The sequence below is a fragment of the Panicum virgatum genome, chromosome 3K (assembly GCF_016808335.1).
Source record: "Panicum virgatum strain AP13 chromosome 3K, P.virgatum_v5, whole genome shotgun sequence".
NCBI lineage: Eukaryota > Viridiplantae > Streptophyta > Magnoliopsida > Poales > Poaceae > Panicum > Panicum virgatum.
Genome location: NC_053138.1, coordinates 32499292 through 32518531, shown reverse-complemented (window position 1 = coordinate 32518531; position 19240 = coordinate 32499292). Strand labels below are relative to the sequence as shown.

General features: G+C 45.3%; 1 protein-coding gene and 2 pseudogenes across 1 annotated transcript; 1 reads left to right on the top strand and 2 right to left on the bottom strand.

The window, feature by feature from the left end:
* The first annotated feature begins 238 nt into the window (after nucleotides 1-238).
* On the top strand, nucleotides 239-3444 carry LOC120699015 (LEAF RUST 10 DISEASE-RESISTANCE LOCUS RECEPTOR-LIKE PROTEIN KINASE-like 2.1). The gene is made up of 3 exons (XM_039982853.1): nucleotides 239-1004; nucleotides 1912-1947; nucleotides 2044-3444. Exons 1-3 carry the CDS (start codon nucleotides 332-334, stop codon nucleotides 3144-3146), a joined length of 1812 nt encoding a protein of 603 aa, XP_039838787.1. The 5' UTR covers nucleotides 239-331; the 3' UTR covers nucleotides 3147-3444.
* A 1408-nt stretch (nucleotides 3445-4852) lies between these two features.
* Nucleotides 4853-7997, bottom strand: LOC120700853 (annotated as a pseudogene).
* A 380-nt stretch (nucleotides 7998-8377) lies between these two features.
* On the bottom strand, nucleotides 8378-9751 carry LOC120700852 (annotated as a pseudogene).
* Between the last annotated feature and the right edge of the window lie 9489 nt (nucleotides 9752-19240).

Sequence of the window (19240 nt, the reverse complement as noted above, 5' to 3'; positions counted from 1 at the left end):
CAGTGATGCTATAGTAACCATCCACTAATTATGAATTAATCATGGATTAATTAGCATCATTAGATTCGTCTCACGATTTACAACCTATCTGTGTAAAAAGTTTTATAAATAGACTTCATTTAGTACTTCAAATTAGCAAGATTCTTTCGTTTTTTTTTTTTTTGCGTTTCAACTAAACAGCGCCTCAGTCGTTATATTGTCCTTTTGCCTGTCTCCGCCGTGGAAGCCATCACCAGTTCACCAGTCACCTACCCTCCGTTATATTCGTCCCTTTGCTCCTCTCTTCTGCAATTATAGAAAATTAGAAACCTTGTTACGCACCTACACTCCGATGGCTCCGAGCTTGGTGCCCTTCGTCTCTCCAGTCTGGGTGGTCTGGTCGTTACCGCTGATGCTGGCGGCGGCGCCGCCGGCAAACGCGCAAGGAGGGGGAGCCTGCGGCCCGGCCAGCTGCGGGAACCTGACCATCTCGGAGCCGTTCGGGATCGTCCTCCCGGAGGAGGCAACGCAGGCCGTGTGCGGTTCGCTTGGCTTCCAGGTCATCTGCGACAACAACACTCCGTACCTCGGATACCGCCGGACCGGCTACTACAAGCTCCAGATCCTGGCCATCTTCTACGGCAACAGCTCCTTGCTTGCCGCGGACATGCGGAAGCTTGAGGACTTCACAAATCTGAACCGCACAGGCTGTCCCCGTTTCCCTACGGCCAACACCTCATCCAAGATCGCTCTCCCGTTCTCGATCAGTCCCATCGATCAGGAACTGCTCATCGTCTACCAGTGCAGCAAGCCGCCGGCGCCGGCAGAGGGGCTTGTGGAGACGAGGTGCGGAAACGGGACGTTTGCCCGCGTCACTGAGCCGGCGGGCGACAGCTACTTTCTCGAGGGGTGCGATGCAATCGTGGTGCCGGTGCGTGGGGGATCTGGCAAGGCCAACGCGAGCAACTACGAGGAACTCATCAGTGACGGATTCCTCTTGACATGGGAGCCATCGCCGCCAGCAGGTAATCCTATTATACAGTCTATGAGATTGAATGATACAAAGAATGACAAACTGTAACACACAACATGATGTTCACTTCCATGCATCGCAATATATATCAACACCTTTGTAAAATTCCTGTGTGCAGTGTGATGGTATTTATCTCAAATATTACTAGTATTGTGTATGAAAGTACTGTTCGCAAATGGGACGTGTCTCGATCTAGTAGTCTAGACTTTTATTCAGCAAGTTCTTCGTCCTCGTGTTGTTTTGATCTAGAAACAAGGGCAGAGTACGCCAGAATACCTGGCCATATACTCAATTAATTGTTGCATGGAGGGTACGGCAATATAACAGCGAAGTAGCATGCCAACTAATTAACTCGAACGCTGTAGTGAGTGATAGGGACACCAAGCTACCAAGGTCGTCGTCCAGGTCCAGCCCTGTGGGCTGAGGCAAACGAGCGCTGGTGATGAATGTTCCTTGGCACTGAAGAGGAAGAGATCGCAGGGTCGTCGCGGTGATAACCGGTCTGGATTGCTGGAAGCAGTGGTGGAGAAGCAACCTGCTGCTGGCACAAGACGTGTCAGAAAATTAATTTCTGGAGATACTCGTATCACTTAAACAGCAATTAGTTATATGCCTCACAAGCCGCATAGGGAGGTAGCAACGCTGGGGTGAACAGACTAATTTTCAGTTCATCTAGCTCAAACTGAAAAGTTAGTTAATGAAATTGAACTGGGGTGGATTCATTATCAATGGATTACTCCATTCCCATCCTAAACGCCATGTTGGCATTCTTAGCAGAACAAAAAACAGTACTGACCAAATTGTGGGGATCTAACATTACAGTCTTCTTTGCGTTATATATTCCTTTCCGTGAACTTTTGGTTGATTATTTTAATGATTCAGAATATAAATCTTCACAGAGGATGGAAGGCGTAACATCAGGTTAATTTTGATAGGTACGTTCTCTTTCTAGCCTTTTTAATCTATAGTTGGTAGGTATAAGGTATACACATCTTAATTATTTTTCGTTAATTTTGTGTTACGTTCTTCAGTTTGCTTATCTGCTACGGCGACTACCACGCTCATATGTCTTATCTGGATAAAATATTGTTTGAAGAAAAATCTCGGCTTCTTCAAGCTCCAACGGTATTCTAGGGATGAAACAGAAACAGAAGAAGCATTGAGAAGTTATCTTTCTCTGGCCCTGAAAAGGTTTCGGTACTCAGAGCTGAAGAAAATAACCAGATCTTTCAAGGATAAATTAGGGGAAGGTGGCTATGGCATGGTATTCAAGGAAAGCCTAGAAGATGGACGCACGGTTGCTGTGAAGCTCTTACAAGGATCTAAAGGAAATGGAAAGGAGTTTCTGAACGAGGTCATTAGCATCCGTAGCACATGTCATGTCAATATCGTTAGCCTAATAGGTTTTTGTTTACATGGATCCAAGCGAGCACTTATTTACGAGTACATGGCCAATGGCTCTCTGGAGAAATACATTTATTCAGATAATTCGAGGCAGGCTATTGGGTGGGAGAAGTTGCAGCAAATAGCAATTGGAATAGCACGAGGTTTGGAGTATTTGCATCAGGGTTGTAACACCCGCATTATCCACTTTGACATCAAACCGCACAATATCCTTCTTGATGAACATCTTTGTCCCAAGATTGCAGATTTTGGTCTTGCCAAACTGTGTTGTAGTGTTAAGGATAGTGTCCTCTCAATGGCCGAAGCAAGAGGTACCATTGGTTTCATTGCTCCAGAAGTATTTTCAAGAGGATTTGGACTCGTGTCAACTAAGTCAGATGTTTACAGCTACGGAATGTTGCTTCTTGAAATGGTAGGAGGAAGGAATACTTTTGAAGAAAATGCAAAAAATTCTAGTGGACTCTACCTTCCAAATTGGATATATGATCGTGTAGTTGAAGAAATGCAAAGATATGAAGTCACATGCGAGACAGAAGAGATCGAAAGAAAAATGACTCTAATTGGCCTCTGGTGCATACAAACAATCCCAGGACATCGTCCTTCCATGAGTAAGGTCATAGAAATGTTTGAGAGGAATGCCACTGAATTGGAAATGCCACCTAAGCCATTCGTTTCTTCATCCGCACGTCCATCATATTTTTCATCTGAACCAGGACATGATTCCGAATAAAATCTGCTGGGTCCACCAGAGAAAAAAGTGGATAAATATGTCATCGTTTCTGCAAGAGTATGATGCAAGTTTTAAAGGGAAATTCACTAGAAGTTTATTTGTGGCGAGGTTTATAGAGGGATGATATGCATGCAGGTACATCAGTAGATGGCATGAGAATGGCAATAGGGAACTTAGTTATCTTTAGTGTGTTCCCATATGTAACTTTCAGGGGGTACAATGTTTAACTCCATGTATTGTTGTATATTGCACATTTTGTTGTTGTTGTTGTTGTATGCTAAGGTGTACATTGGAATCTTATCCTGTTTGACTAGTCCAGCGTAAAATGCAATCCTCCGAGCACCTACAGAGCAAAACTTCTCCAAAATGTTGCGATCGATAGGTCTTCCCATCTGCGACGACCATCGATTAACTACTTCTACTTGAGTTCGCTATCCATTCTGGCTTTGCCGGCAAGCATCTGCAGGACGGCCGGAGTGCGGCGACCAAGGCCTTCCAGGTCTCCTGCGACACGGGAACGCCTCCCTTGAAATAATCTCTGACAAAAGGGGCAACACGTACAATCTCCACAAGGATCCACTCGTTTCTGCGTGACAAAAGGGGCAACACGTAGAATCCCACAAAGATCCACTTCGTGCCCTACAAGTCTGTTGTCAGACTATCCTCAGTCAAAATTCAACGTGCCCCGCCCCGGCTGTCCGCATGCATCACCCCTTCTAATCTTCCTCTGTATTCTGTTCTTCCCAAATCATCTCCAAATCCTCCACCTCGAGAACCCCAGAGGCCAGAGCCGCCACTTCTCATCTCTTGTGGCGCGACGATGCACTATACATGTCCAGTAGTGCTGGGCCTTACCGGGGGGCACGGGGCATGGTCTGTTAGAGCACGGCCCAAGCACGACACAGCCCGATGACTTGTAGTGCCGTGTCGGGGGCCTTAGTGCCGTGCTTGGGCCACAATCCCAGCATGATGGGCTGGCACAAGCACGGCCCGATAAGGCCTGCATCCAGTGTCGGCAAAATAGCCGACAGAAGTCTTCGAGCCAACACCGTCCTAAAGACGGTGCAGAGGCCGCGGAACTACGAAGGCCGAATGAAGATAGTGCGAAGGCCGCAAAACTATGAAGGTCGAATGAAGATAGTGCGAAGGCCGATACTCAATGAAGGCACTGCAAAGGCCAACGTTCCATGATGACCGCGCAAGGTCAGTGAGTGCTACGAAGCCCGAAAAGAGGTTGTCTAGTCAAAGGACGGTGGCTGGGCCTCTTCTTGGGCCGAAACAACAAGATCGTCGAGGACTCATCAGCAGGGGGGGGGGGGGTTATAGAAGTAAAAGATTCAAGTGCCCCCGAGAGGACATATAAGGGAGCAGAATATTCTGGCATATGTCGTAGTTATCGTAGGGGTATTTTTGTATACCAGAAAATTGTAACTACACCCTATAAAAAGGGAGCTTAGCCCCTGAGGAAGGAGAGAGCAATCTGAGTGGCTTGAAACCCTAACTGTGCTTCGATAACCGTGTGAATATGCAGGATTTAGGAAGACATTCGAGCTTAAAATGGTGATTGAAAACTGAAACTAAAAAAATTTAAAAAACTTGACTGCAAATTGAAACTAAATAATATTAAAAAAACTTGGCTGTAAACTGAAACTGAAAAAAGGAGATTGAAAACTAAAAAAAATGACACATATAAGAATAAAACTAAAATTAACAAGAAAATAGTATTTGATTATATAGAGGGAAGTGCTCTTGTTTCTTCCCTCTGCAATGGGACGCTCTTCTTGATGAAACCGACCTTTGGGTATTTGCTCATGAACTTGTCTTCCCAGTCCTGTAAGGCATCCAGCTCGAAAGGCTCAAGACCGGAGATGTCACTGGACAGGTCTTCTGGCTCGAAAGACATCTTGGCTATGGCTCTGTTGGCATCTTAAGCTGTATTGTCCACCAGGGCCAAAGGACGTTCTGCGGATTGCCAAAAAAAAAATCAAAATAAACGTGAAATTCAACACTCGAGTACATAAACTTAAATGTAATTTGGTGTTACGGGATTTTTTGGGCTTAGAAGGCAACAATGGCATTTCACATCTGAGGATGGAAATTAACATAGCAGTACTTGACTGCACATGCATTCCTCGTCTCAACTTTGCCTGCGGTGGTTGCATGCATGAGCAGCAATATAATGCTATCCAGAAAAGATTGACATTGTGAATTTGCAAGCACAATGAAATATTTATGTCTAAAGAACAGATCCAACAAGATCCTGTTTTACCATAGGGGTACCACTTCAATGATGGCAAAAAATTAAACACTCAGCCAAAAAATGGTTTTAAATGTTGAATACTATTATTAATTATCCACCAAGAAAGTACTATGCATGATCCACCCGCACAACTACTACATCTTATTAGATTATTACATGATGACGTAAGCACAGGAAACTGGACCTCTTGCAACACCCTCAAATTCCTAACAAAGTTGATAAAACAAATCAACCAACAAACTGTATTATGTTTTGAATTTGAAAACATGCACTAGCTCATCATATTGCATTCGGTTTTATTTGGACTACTATATTTTAGAATCCTTCTTCTTGTAATCACTACCGGAATCGAGTAGTTTGCCGTGTGCCTGGGGCACACGGCAAAGCCCATATTGCACACGGCAAAAGCTCTGCCGTGTGCAACACACGGCAACTCGCACACGGCATACATGTGTCGGTAAAGTGCTCATGGCACACGGCGAAGCTTCCGACACACGGCAAAATAAATGAACAGTAAATAAAAAAATTGGGCCCGGCCACACCCCCGCCGCCGCTCGCACCCCCGCCGCTGCTGCCCTGCCGGCCGCCGCACACCGCCGCCACCAACGGACCGCCACCACAGCTACCACTAGAAGCCGCCGCCGCAGGAGCCATATCCCCCTCCACCGTCGACGTCGAGCACCGGAGGAAGACTTCGTCGCCGTCCCCCAGTGCGCCCTCCCGGTGGGGAAGAAGGGAAGGGCCGGCACGTGGTGGGATCCAGCGGCGGCGGGCCGGATCCGGCCACCCGCCGGGGAAGGAGGGTCCAGGCCCACAGATCCGGCGGCGGGAGAGGAGAGGAAAGGGGCCGCGCGGCGGAGGAGGAGCCGGGGGCCGCAGATCTGGTGGCCGGAGAGGAGAGGGAGAGGGCCGCGCGCTAGAGGAGGAGCAGGGGCCGCCGCACCGTGAGAGGGCCGCGCCGGGAGGTGGCTGCCGGACCTTGCGCTGTCCGCCGCCGCTGCCGGAGCTCGTGTCGTCCGCCGTCGCTGCCGGAGCTCGCGCCGCGCAGTCCGCCACAGCTGCCGAAGCTCGAGCCGAAGCTCGCGCCGCGCCTGGAGCTCGCTGCCGGCAGGGGGCGCTCCCAGTACGCCGCCGCCGCTCCTCGTCCCGCCGCTGCTCCTCACTACCAGTGAGGGGCGAGCGGAGGGGGGAGGGGAGGGGAGGCAGCGGAGGGGCCACCCGGCTTGGCAGAAGAGGGGAGGGGAGGGGAGGAGAGGAGAGTAGGGGAGGGGAGGTGACCAGACAGGAGTGGAGGCCAGGAGGGGCCGGCGGCAGATCTGAGGGAGGAGAGGTAGGGAGGTGGTGCCGATTAAGTGTGTGGGTGGGTGGGTTGGTGGGGGGGTTGTTTGCCGTGTGCCTCAGATCTGGGCACACGGCAAACAGTTTACCGTGTGTTGTTTTGCTCGACACACGGCAAACAGTCCGTTTGCCGTGTGCTCGAAAATTTGCACACGGCAAAAGTTTGGACACACGGCAAACTGGCCGTTTCCCGTAGTGAATTGAAATTTAAACTACTAGGCCACCATCAGATAGGCTAGTAGTAGTTATTCCGTGGGTGTTTGCATATCTACTTTCCTTTAATTGGGCCATACACAACCAATACCCCGTTCTGGTACAACAGGTCATTGCATTTGACCCAAGTGAAAAGATGGACTGTGCAAAGGATTGAACAATGATAACTAGGTAGGTACCTACTAGTATATCACTATATCACAGAATTTTAGATGCTGTGGAAGCAGTGTTACTTGCGTTATCAACATAGCCAAATTAATAAATTATGCAGCCTAGCTAATTTTTCATAACTTGTCATGTCTAAGGACAAATCTAATATAATGTGACTCGAGCGAGAGAGCACTACTTTTGCTTTTTAGAGTTCGAGGGCACATCGCCCCGGCCTTTCATTAACATGAAAGACCACAATGATCATTCAGTTTACCGGCCCAGGGTTTAACATCCACCGCGCTCAACCCACGCCAGAGCTGAGGCAAAATTTACAGCCGCTAAACGAAAAAGATAACAAAAATAGGAAAGGACGGCAACAGGTTCAGCTGAAAGAACTAATTCCTCCACAACAGCAAAACTTCACACCGCTTCCAAGATCTCGAGAGCCCTACTTTTTCTACAGGCTAGGAGAATTAATGGACAAATGCCACGAACCCATTAGTTTGATCGATCACTGAGGAAAACAAGGGGAATGCATGCATGTTGGGGTATATATTTGGTGTAAGAAATAGACCTGCTCTTGGTGACGTCGTAAATCTTGCCCTTGATGGCCATGAGCGCAGAGGCTTGGTCGGGTCAGACCCATCGTACTGTTTCAGCTCCTCCTCACCTATTCCCTCCTCTTCTTCTTCAGCTTCTTTAAGTTTCACAAAATTCTGGCCATGAGCTTGAGCAGTTAGTATATGATATTTGAACACAAGCCACAGTATAGTAACGAACTCGCCGCCATTATTTTGAGCGAGATTCCTGGCGTGGGAGTCAAAGCTGCAGCGTTCCGCAGCATACAGCAACATTTCCACCCACACCGGTAACATATCACACAACTCCATCTTGTCAGCAAGTGCTTTCCAAATTTTTTTTGCACACCAGCGAACGTAGACAGCCTTGTATTTGTTTGGCTTGGTAACCGAGGGTCCATAATACTGAGAGAGAGAGAGAGAGCGAGAGAGAGAGAGAGCGCGCGAGAGAGAGAGGAATTAATTACTTAGTACGGCCTGTACGAATTGAACCCAATACTTATTTAGAAAGTGATGGTATGACAACAATGGCCTAAATAAATGTTGAATATTCGAAATGAATTCGATTCAAGTACGTGCTGTGCTAGCTGGTACTGTTGTTACGTGAGCGATGGTATATATGACGAAAACTGAAACTCATCTAATAGATGGTCTCTACTAATTTTCAGGCATGCATGTGCGCAGGTACTACACTAACTAATGAAATAAGTAGTCCTATATATGTTGCATACAGGAACGTGGTCGTCGTCTATACCATTAAACTGAAACTGACAAAAATCAGTGCAATGAGACAGGAATAAATAAAAAAGAAACAAATTAAATGAGGGTACACGTACCTTTTCGTCGTACCCTCTATTCCACATATTCGAAAATAGCTCCTTCCTCTGTTTGATCCTGCTGGACGCATTGGGACCGTCCTGGTGGAACAATTCATTAAGCCTTTGAAATTGTTCCTTAAGCATATGGAAAGGGTTCCAACTTTTATGCGATGATGCCGCACTTGAGTTACCCTCACTATCACCATGATGACGGCTGCTCCATATGTTGTCCAAAACACGGCACACACCGGCATGTGCCTCTTGGGGCCTAGGGTTAGGCAGCATTTCAGGTTTTACGACAAGGAGGAACATCAAGTAGTTGGATAGCACCTCAATAGCCTGGATAAGCTTGCGCTTATGTCCTTGTATTCTTTCGTCTTCTTCTTGTTTGTGCTCGATCGGCTGAGTAGATAAATTTCTCGGTTGCAATGCTCCAAATGAGGATGGTCTCGCGCCCGAAACACTTCTGGATGAAGACCAAGAGACTCCAATGATAATCCCTTTTCCTTGAGAATTGATGTGCCTCTTGGGATAATAATAGTTGAGAATGCCATTTGTCCCGCTATTGCTCGAACCACCAAATTCTTGAAGAAGTCGTCGTCGGGCGTGAAAATGCCCGTAAAGTGCAGCTTATTCCACCAATCCTCCAGCTAGCCCCATCTTCTTGGCCAGCCTGCTTCCAAGCTTGTTACTGTCACGGGTGCACAGGTGGAACAAGTTGTACTGCCCAATGGAGCCCTGCCACAGTCGGCTGCGTGCTGGCTGCACACGCTCGCCAAGAAAATCGAGGGCACGGTGTCGTCCCCTGTGGCTATGGATATGGCTGTGCAAGAGTGAACGTGTCCAGGTGGACACAAGAGCCTTGAACAGTGATATGGCCTCCAGGACCAACGCCCCCACCAACAGAACATAACTGACGATCACATCCCGTCTGTTGTACTCATTATTGTTGTTTCCTCCTCTTCCGCTGCTTCTAGTAAGGTGGAGGTGGAACAAGAGGAATGTGGTGGCCGTGCCAAGCACCGAAACAATACGGATGCAGAAGCCATACCATGTGTGAATCACCGCTGCCTTGGTGTACAGGACGTCATATATTAGGGACAGCTGCATCTCAACAGTCTTGCGTTGGCTCACCTCACCGTGTTGTGACCACTCATCGAAAGAGACAGGGATGTCAAGTAATGCAGCCTTGCAGAGATGGAGAGAGCTGTGAGCAACAAGTAAGTAAAAGTACTCGTCGTCGCTCATATTAGGATCATGTTTTAATTACTAAGTCATAATTCCATGTCATCTCGAGTTTGCTAAGGCTGCTTCGGATGCTGCCGATGCTGCTGCTTTTGAGTGCCCATGTCCTCTCACCATACTTGGCAAGGCCAACAACAAACATGGATATGGAGGCAAGGAGGAGCAAGGCGCTGCAGGTGGCGCGGCCAAAGCTGGTTGTCTTCAAGGGCATAGGCTGTGATGTTGTCTGGGCCACCAAGGTGCAGCAGGAGGAAGGGCGCCCAGAAGGATTGCAGCTGGTGCTCGCTTGAATCCCCGCCTCTGCCTGCAGATAGGTGGCCCAGAGCGTAGATGGCTGTACCAGAGGCTCAGCCTTACAAAGGCAGATGAGCTACGCCAACGGATGGTTCCGAAGACAAGGAGGAATACTTGCATGCCGAAGCTCAAAAGAACCATGGTTTGCATCCCTGATTTATTCCACAGGTGCACTAGCCTTTGCACTCCAGATACATGATCATCCATTATTAGCTCCGTCCGACTGTCCGAGACGATTCGTCTGCAGTAACAGCGTGTCAGCATGCATCACAGATCTACATCACGTACATGATATATATACATATGCAAGTTTGCAACAACTATGGCTTACCCTTGCACAAGCAAAAACACACCAGCAGGCCGATTGTGTGGACGACGAGCTCAGGAGTGACGAATGAGTTGGGAGAAACTGATAGCTTCAGTACTGGGGGGCTGCCTCTACTTGAGTAAGGCCACCTGAGGCTTGATGCGCAATCAAATTGATTATATATACCATACCAACCTAGGGATGTGCCTGCCTGGGACTTATGGTTACATGTCTTCATCCAGCGCTTGGCGTGCCGTGTGCACGGTGACACTACTAGAAAATCGGCTTAAGGCACCGGTTGCAAGGAGCCTTTGGTACCGGTTTTTTGAACCGGTACCCCCAAGTGGTACCAAATGCTGAGTCTTTGGTACCGGGTAAAACAACCGGTGCCTAAGCCTTCAAAATTCACGCAAAATATTCTCTTTGGTTGGGACTTGAAATCGCGACCTCTAGCCTCGCACATTGCTCTTTTACCATCTCAGCTGCACAGTTGTTCTGATCGAGAAGGAGATATTTTCGTTTTGAAGTAACCAATGGATGAGACTAAGGTACCGGTTGGTGGTACCACCCGGTACCTAAGGCTCGTCTATAGGTACCGGTTGGTGGTACCACCCGGTACCTAAGGCTCGTCTATAGATACCGGTTGGTGGTACCACCCGGTATTAATATAAAAGTTATCACCCGGTACCTATGGAGAGCTTTAGGTACCGGTTGATAATACCAACCGGTACCTAAGGCTCATTCATAAATTCTATCCACCCCAAAAGTATCGGTATGGAGATAAACCGGTACCTACCTAAGGCTTATTTTCTAGTAGTGTGATCTGCTGCTATAAATATTGTTTTTACAGTGGGCCGGAGTACGTATAATCAGCTGCATGCCACTGTCTTTCCACATCGTTGTACATCTCGAGCTAGTAGCGCTTAGAGCGTCCGCAACGGTGACAGAAAAATCACCAACGTAGAAATAATTTTTTAAAAAATAGATGTCAGAGTACTCTGCCACGTAGCCTGTGAGAAAGATTTTGGAAGGACGTGCTAGCTTAGCTAGCTAGGAGTGAGTCAGTAGCGCGCTGCTCTTTCTTCCATCTGACCAATGAGACTTCATCTACCTACCCTATATTTTAACCCCATTAGGAGCACCCTTATGGTTGCGTGCTTAGGAAAAAAAATCCATGCTACTAGTGCATGGAAAGACGAGTCACATCATCATACATCTAGTTTCACGAAACAATGTAATTTGGTACACTGTCGACTCAACTTTTCAAATATATGTATTGACCGTATGTAAGATTTGGTACGTACTAAGCCCCACTTAGAGGTTATCACGCTATCGCACAACCAAAATCATTGACGACCTTCAACCTGGCCACCCGAAATAGCTTGTCACGTCGCGTCAAACCGGCTCCGATATATAATCTCCAAAGCTAATACTCGTTGGCCCCCGAAATGGGTAGTGTCAGCCGTAGCTCGGAGCAGCCTAAACTTTTGGCTGCCCAAGCCCACTCTTGCTTTCTTTTCTTTTAGAACTGACCAAATAATGTAACCCCAAAATGGGGGCTGTCCCTTTTAAATTTCCAAACATCTTGAGTGATCACTCGCGATCTTGACCTAATACGGTCCTAAATAACTAAGATGCTTTCACTACTACAAAAACGTTGATTTGTTCCGGTTGGGAAACCCCTTTTGTCCCGGTTTCCCAACCGGGAACGCCAGTCCGGGACAAAAGGGGGTGCCCTTTTGTCCTGGGTCTGGCAACCGGGACAAAAGAGGACCACCAACCGGGACAAAAGGTGCAGCCAGCGCCCACGTGGCTGGCGCACCCTTTTGTTCCGGTTGGTGTTACCAACCGGGACAAAATGTCTTTTTTTTTCATGTTTTCCTTTTCTCAATTCTTTTTCTATTTCAATTATACTTTTGCATTTCAATTAAACTTATGTATTGGAATTCAGTGTGTATGATCTCCACTAATATATACATGTATATATATAGTTACTTATATAATATTTGTCCTAGATAGTTTTCATATATAAATTAATTCACTTATATATATATATATGTGTGTATGTATACACATATCTATACATGTGAATTCCTTTACATATGAAAATGTCTAGGACTAATATTATATAAATATATATATATATATATATATACACATATATGTTATTGGAGTGCTTATATATATAATACATACATACTCCATCATATTTGCATAGGTATATTCGTTCTTAATTACATAGTAGAATTCGCCTTTTGGAAATTTAATACATACATACATACTCATAAATAGAAATTTAATACATAGACACACATATATATTTACATAGGTATATTCGTTCTTAATTACATATATATGCGTATATTGTCATATTTGCTGTGATTGTCAATATTAGATATTCCATCATAGTAGAATTCGTCTTTTGGATCGATGACTTGCTCAACAATAAATCCGGAGAATTGTTCTTGAATCGCCATAATCTTTTCCTCCGGTATGAGTTTATCGCGCATCTCCCCGACCTATGGAAAAGGGGATAATTAATTTCGACTAATTAAAATACGAGTTCAAATATTAACAAGTTTTTTACTTACTTCCTCCTCCTAATCTGTCAAGCCCTTTGGAGGACCTACCAGACCATGGATGTTCTCGAATACATAGTATGCGCACAATACAGTGCCTTGTTTCTGCCTCATACACTTTAAGAGAGAAGAAATTATCAGGTATTTACATGAATATATAATAAAACTAATGAATCGTGCAACGAATCATCCAAGTGCGTACCGCAAAATCTGTCTTGATCTTCAATTCCTTGTCAAATTTGCCTGGATGATTTTTAGTGAATTCTTTCCAAACCCTGTGCATGATTAGAACAATTATAGTCAAGTAACAAAGTGATTCAAATTATCGGTCATCGACGGAATAGTGGTAGAATTACTTTTTCATCATGTTAAGAAGATTTTCGTATTGTTTTGGAGGTCTCCTCAATGAGTCCATAACCACGAGTAGGCTCTTCTCGGGAATTATGACAATTAGGACCCAGTGTTCACTGCAAGATTATACGGAGCAGTTCTTGGTAGTTAAGGTTTAAACAATTCGATTACAGAATAGAAAGAGTTAGACGGAAGGAATCACTCACGCAAAGTTGTAAGGAAACAATATAATTTGCTTGTTGTGAAGAACGCTTATGTACTTGAACAAGTTTTGGAATATCTCATCGGAATTGTCGCGTAGAAGCCTCCAAGTACAAGTAATTGGGTCGATGAAGCCGAGGTGAGAGTATCCCTTTCTCCTGCAAGTTTGTATCTCCATTCTACATGATACCGAATAAATCAAGGGTTCAGTATGTTGAGATCATGCAAAACAATACGTAAGGAGACAAGCCGACCATAGAGATGTCGAGGGCCTCCTGATGGAATAGTTGGTAAATTTCTTCCCAGTTTATCCATATAATGGCCTCCCCCCGTAAGAAATCGTCATCTTTAATCTTTGCGCCCTGCATGAAGATGCAATCGGCCATCGCACACATGTAGTGCTGGTACAGCTTATACATTTGCGTTGGAAGCACAGACACTACTTCGGGGGGTACAAGAGTTTTGCCGATCTCAAACGTCCATTTGACGACCACATCGGCTTTTGGAATATCTTCTCCCCCTGCAATCTGAGCCGCCGTCAGGTTTGATTCTTTCAAAAATGTAACAAAGTCTTGTTCTTGCGTCGTCTGTCCCACTACGAGAGGCTCTATTGATTGTTTCTTTTGGGCTCCGAGCTGTGGAACGTCGGACGACGACGACTTTGATTGTCTCTTCTTTTTCTCAGTAGTTTTGATAATTGTGCGTTCGTAGTCTGAAGGGGGGTCTCTCGGAATGAATTTTCTCTTATTTGCTTCGCACATTCCCTTAAAAAATTTCAAATCTATCAGATTTATGACTTTCTCGGGCTCCGACTTCGGCTTCGGCTTGAAGTGCTCTTTAACTCTTTCTTGAGTTATCCGATCGCATTCTTCAAGGCTCATGTCCCAGGGTTTAATAGGAGCCTCCTTGGTTTTCTTCTCCTTTTCCTTCTTCTTTGGAGGCTCCTTAGCCGGTGCAGCTACCTTCTTTGCCGGCGGCCATTTCTGCTTCTTTGCCGGCGGCGGAGGGGGTGACCATGGAGGCGACGGTGACGCTTGAGTGTTCATCGGCGCATGAGATGATGGTGATGGAGAATGTGTCGGTGATCCTTGGCGAGACAGTGCTGCCCTTGGGGAGTTTTGCGGAGATGCCAGCCTTGGAGAGGCATGCGGAGATGCCAGTCTTGGTGTTTGATCATCCGACTTTAGGACAATGTAGCGCTTATCCCATAGGATGTAGCCATGAATGGCTTCTGCTAGTGTCCTCTCCCCATCGCCTCCAGGAATATCAAGCTCGAGCGTCTCCCAACCCTGGCACACCTGCTCCATGCCAACTCGTGTGTATCCATGCAGAATTTGCTGCCCGTGGTACACGTCGCCTGGTTGGGTTGGCATGGCGGTACCGTACGCAACAGTGAACAATAAGTTCTTAACGGCAGTCTGCAGGTCACAAGGTGTCCACTGGGTGATCTCATCCACTGGAAATTGCTGCGGGGCCGATGCTTCAACTGCGACCTGGATCCCTGTTGGCTCGGCGACGGCGACGTCTGTGGAAGCGCAGCTACTTTTCCGCTGATACAGGTGATCGGCTGCGACATTAGGCACTGGAGGCACCGTTTGCGCTTGTTGTTCCTGGCTCATTGCTATGGCCACTTGGCATTGAACCTCTTCCTCCAGTCTTTGATCGTGTGACATGAGTCGTTCCTCTAGCCTTCGCAAGTGCTCCCGCTCATCATTCTTTCTTCTTTGTCGGCTTCTATATGATTCAATGTAATCCCTGAACCCATACTTCCACGGAACCACGCCTTTGCCTCTTGTGCGGCCCGGATGCTCTGGATTCCCAAGGGCATAAGTCAGCTCGTCCCTCTCTCTATCCGGCTGGAATGTTCCCTCGGCCGCTGCTTGTATGGCCTCCTGTAGTCTCTGGGCTGCTCGCTGGATGTTTGGCCCATAGATGCAGTCACCAGTCAATGGGTCCAAGCTTCCCCCGTGACCATAAAACCAGGTCCTTGACCTTTTAGGCCAGTTCATGGTCGCAGGTTGGATGCCTCTGTCAAGCAGATCCTGCTCCATCTTCTCCCATTTGGGTATTGCAAGATTGTAGCTTCCTTGGCCTAGAGTGTGATGATACACTTTCTTCGAGGCATTGTCTTTGGCCTTCTGCACCTTCTGAAGCCCAAGCTCTGAAGACTTGTATTCCACAAATGCATCCCAGTGACCCCTGAGCTTTTCGAGCTCGCCGGTAAATACGGGTGTGGTCCCGGTCTTGATATATTTCTTCGTCAAAATTTTCTTGAATGATTGCAGCTGTTCGGCCATCTTACTCAGGGTCCAGCATTTGCATATCTCTTCGGATTCAGCTGGAACCGTGAAGTTTTTCTTAAGCTCCCGCCAGCACCATTCTTTTTCTCTTTCGGGTACCGCATCCCGTTCCTCGCTTGGATTGGTTGCTTTCCAGAGTCTGAAGCTGATCGAGATGTGGTCCCTGACAATACATCCGGATTGTCTTATGAATTTTTTGGCAGCAGCTTCTGGAGCGATCGGTTCGCCATCTAGACCAACTTCCGTTATAATGAACCGCCCTTCCAGTTTTTTTGTTGGGCCTCGCTTCGTCTTTTTCTGCTGTGACGATGATCCAGATGGCTATAAAAAACATTCATAGTATTCATATATATATTCAGATGAAAATATGATTGTCACTACAAATAAGTATAGTTGTGATATGTACATTAGCACTTTGTTCAGCAGCAGCATCATCCTGAATAGATGGTGGCTCAATTCCATCACCGGACATATTCAAATATATGTCGGTATTGCTGCCATCATCAGCTTGTTCAGGGACATCTCCTTGACCTTCGCCAATCATATTCAACAGGAACTGTTCGTTTTCCGTGTTTGTGTGTCGCGGGTCCATCGTAACTAAAATATGAATACAAATAAAACCCTTAAAAAAATTCCCTAAATAATCCACATATTTGCGAGCATTTGACTAAGTACCGATCGATGGACGAGGTCGAGTAATATTCTCTAAGTAATTCAAGAAATAAACTTGAAATATTCTATATATAAAATATTCTAGACGGTTTTTTCACTAAGTACCGATCGATGGATGAGGTCGAGAAATATTCTCTAAGTAATTCAAGAAATATAAAAGAAATATTCTATCGATAATTTCACTAAGTACCGATCGATGGATGAGGTCGAGAAATATTCTCTAAGTAATTCAAAAAATATACACGAAATATTCTATCTATAATTTCACTAAGTATCGACTATGAAATATTCTAGATAGTTTTTTCACTAAGTACCGATCGATGGACGAGGTCGAGTAATATTCTCTAAGTAATTCAAGAAATAAACTGGAAATCATCTATATATGAAATATTCTAGACGGTTTTTTCACTAAGTAACGATTGATGGATGAAGTCAAGAAATATTCTCTATGTAATTCAAGAAATATACATGAAATATTTAAAAGAAATTTAAACTCACTTTCCACATACATACATACACATTCATACATTTAAAAATTTGTAAATATACCTTTATTTACACAACAAATTATGATTTCACTCTAAACAACAAATTATGATTTCACTCTAAATAACATGAACTCTAAATAATATAATTTCAAAAGTAATTAACACCCTATTTGTCATCAAAATTAAACGAATTAACAAATAATATATATTTTACAACATAATTTCTAAACAAATAATCCATATTTTCAAATTTAAACAAATAATCCATATTTAAACTAATTTCTAAACACATAAGGGTTTGGGCGGCGGCGCCGGCTGGGTGCTGCAGTGGCAGGGCCAGGGCGGCGCGTGGCGCACGTACGGCGAGGGAGCGCACAGGAGACGGCGGGGCGAGCCGGAGGAGGCGGCGGGGCTCTGGGCGGCGGTGCGAGATCGGCGGCGCTCGGGGATGTTGGGCTCGCGCGGCGGGGTCCGGGCCGGGATGGCGGACGTCGACGGCGGCGGCGCTCGCAGGTACAACGGTACTCTGGGCGGCGACGACGACGGCGGCGGTGCTCGGGGACGGTGGGCTCGTGCGGTGGGGGGAGCAGGGGACGGCGGCGGCACCAGGCGCAGATGAAACGACCAAGTGTTTGGGAAGGGCGAAGGAGGAAGTAAATATATGGGGGGCTTTTGTCCCGGGTGAAGCCACAACCCTGGACAAAAGGCCCTTTTGTCCCGGGTGGTGGATTCACCCGGGACAAAAGGTGTTTTTGGGCGGGCCGGGAAAATTCCCAGCCCGCGGCCCACCTTTAGTCCCGGGTGAATCTACCACCCGGGACAAAAGGGGCCCGTTTTCCCTCGTTCCCGCTCAATCTTATGTTTGTTTTTGTTTCTTTTTACTTCTCTTTTAAAATTGGCTTTCATTTGTTAATTCAGTTAATAAAATTATGATTCCAAAAATTATGGAATAAAATTTCTTATCTCTATATAAACTTGATACACAACAAAAATAATTAATTTTCATTCAAGTGATTGGGTCAACGAAATATCTAACTTTTTTGAAATCATATTTGTTATTTTGACCATGCAAAAATATATTAGGTGAACAAATTTTTTCGAACTGTTGCTTTTCGACAGAAAGTGGATTCTATCACGATATTAACGTTTAAAAAGTGAATTTTAGATAAAATTAAGCAATTTCATGATATTAATGAGTAGTGTGTGAGTTTGAGAGATAGTTTGTGTTAGTGAGATTGTGTGTGTTAGTGAGAGAGTATAGTGTGTTAATGTGAATGTAATTTCATGAAATAAATAAAATTAGTTGAGTAATCCATTATTGAATGAAAATTATAATTGAGTCTGGTAATTAAGTGAAAAATATACAAAATAATATATATAACACATAAAGTATAATTGTACAGTACATATATAATAAAAGTATTCGAATTGCGATTATGTTTTTATACAATAATATAAAATGATTCAAGTACATGAAGAATTATCGGTAACAGACTTTCTCTTCACAAATGTCCCTTGATTATGATCACGGCGCAAGTATGGAGCATCATCATTGCCTAGCAGGATGCATGGATCAGCATTTACTTCGAAAGGTGGAATGGCAACAAAATTATTATATTCTTCTGACAAGTCTGTCTTGTCCTCCACTCCAATGATGTTTCTCTTTCCTGATAGAACTATGTGTCGCTTAGGCTCATCCTTTTGCTTGTTTATCCCCTTCTTTGGCTTGCTGGACATGTCCTTAATGTAGAAAACCTGAGCGACATCCTGGGCTAGGACAAATGGCTCGTCTCTATACCCAAGATTGTTGAGATCAACTATTGTCATCCCATACTCATCTTTTGTTACCCCTCCTCCAGATAGCTTAACCCATTGGTAACGAAATAGAGGCACCTTGAAATTGGGACCGTAATCCAGCTCCCATATCTCTTCAATGTAGCCATAATATGTGTCTTTTTTTCCATTATTGTCCGTGGCATCCATACGAACACCGTTGTTTTGGTTGGTACTCTTTTTATCTTGGGTTATCATATAAAATGTGTTTCCATTTATCTCGTACACTTGGTATGTTAAGATATTCCAAGATGTTCCCCTAGCCAATAAGAACAGTTGTTCACTTATATCCATGTTATGCATTAGATGCTTCCGCAACCAGCTGCAGAAAGTGTTCATGTGCTCACGTGTAATCCATGCCTCAGACTTTTCCGGGAAATTGGAGAGGAGAATTTTCTTGTGTTCCTCGATATATGGGTCAACCAAGGATGATTGTTGAAGAACCGTATAATGCGCTTTCTTGAATG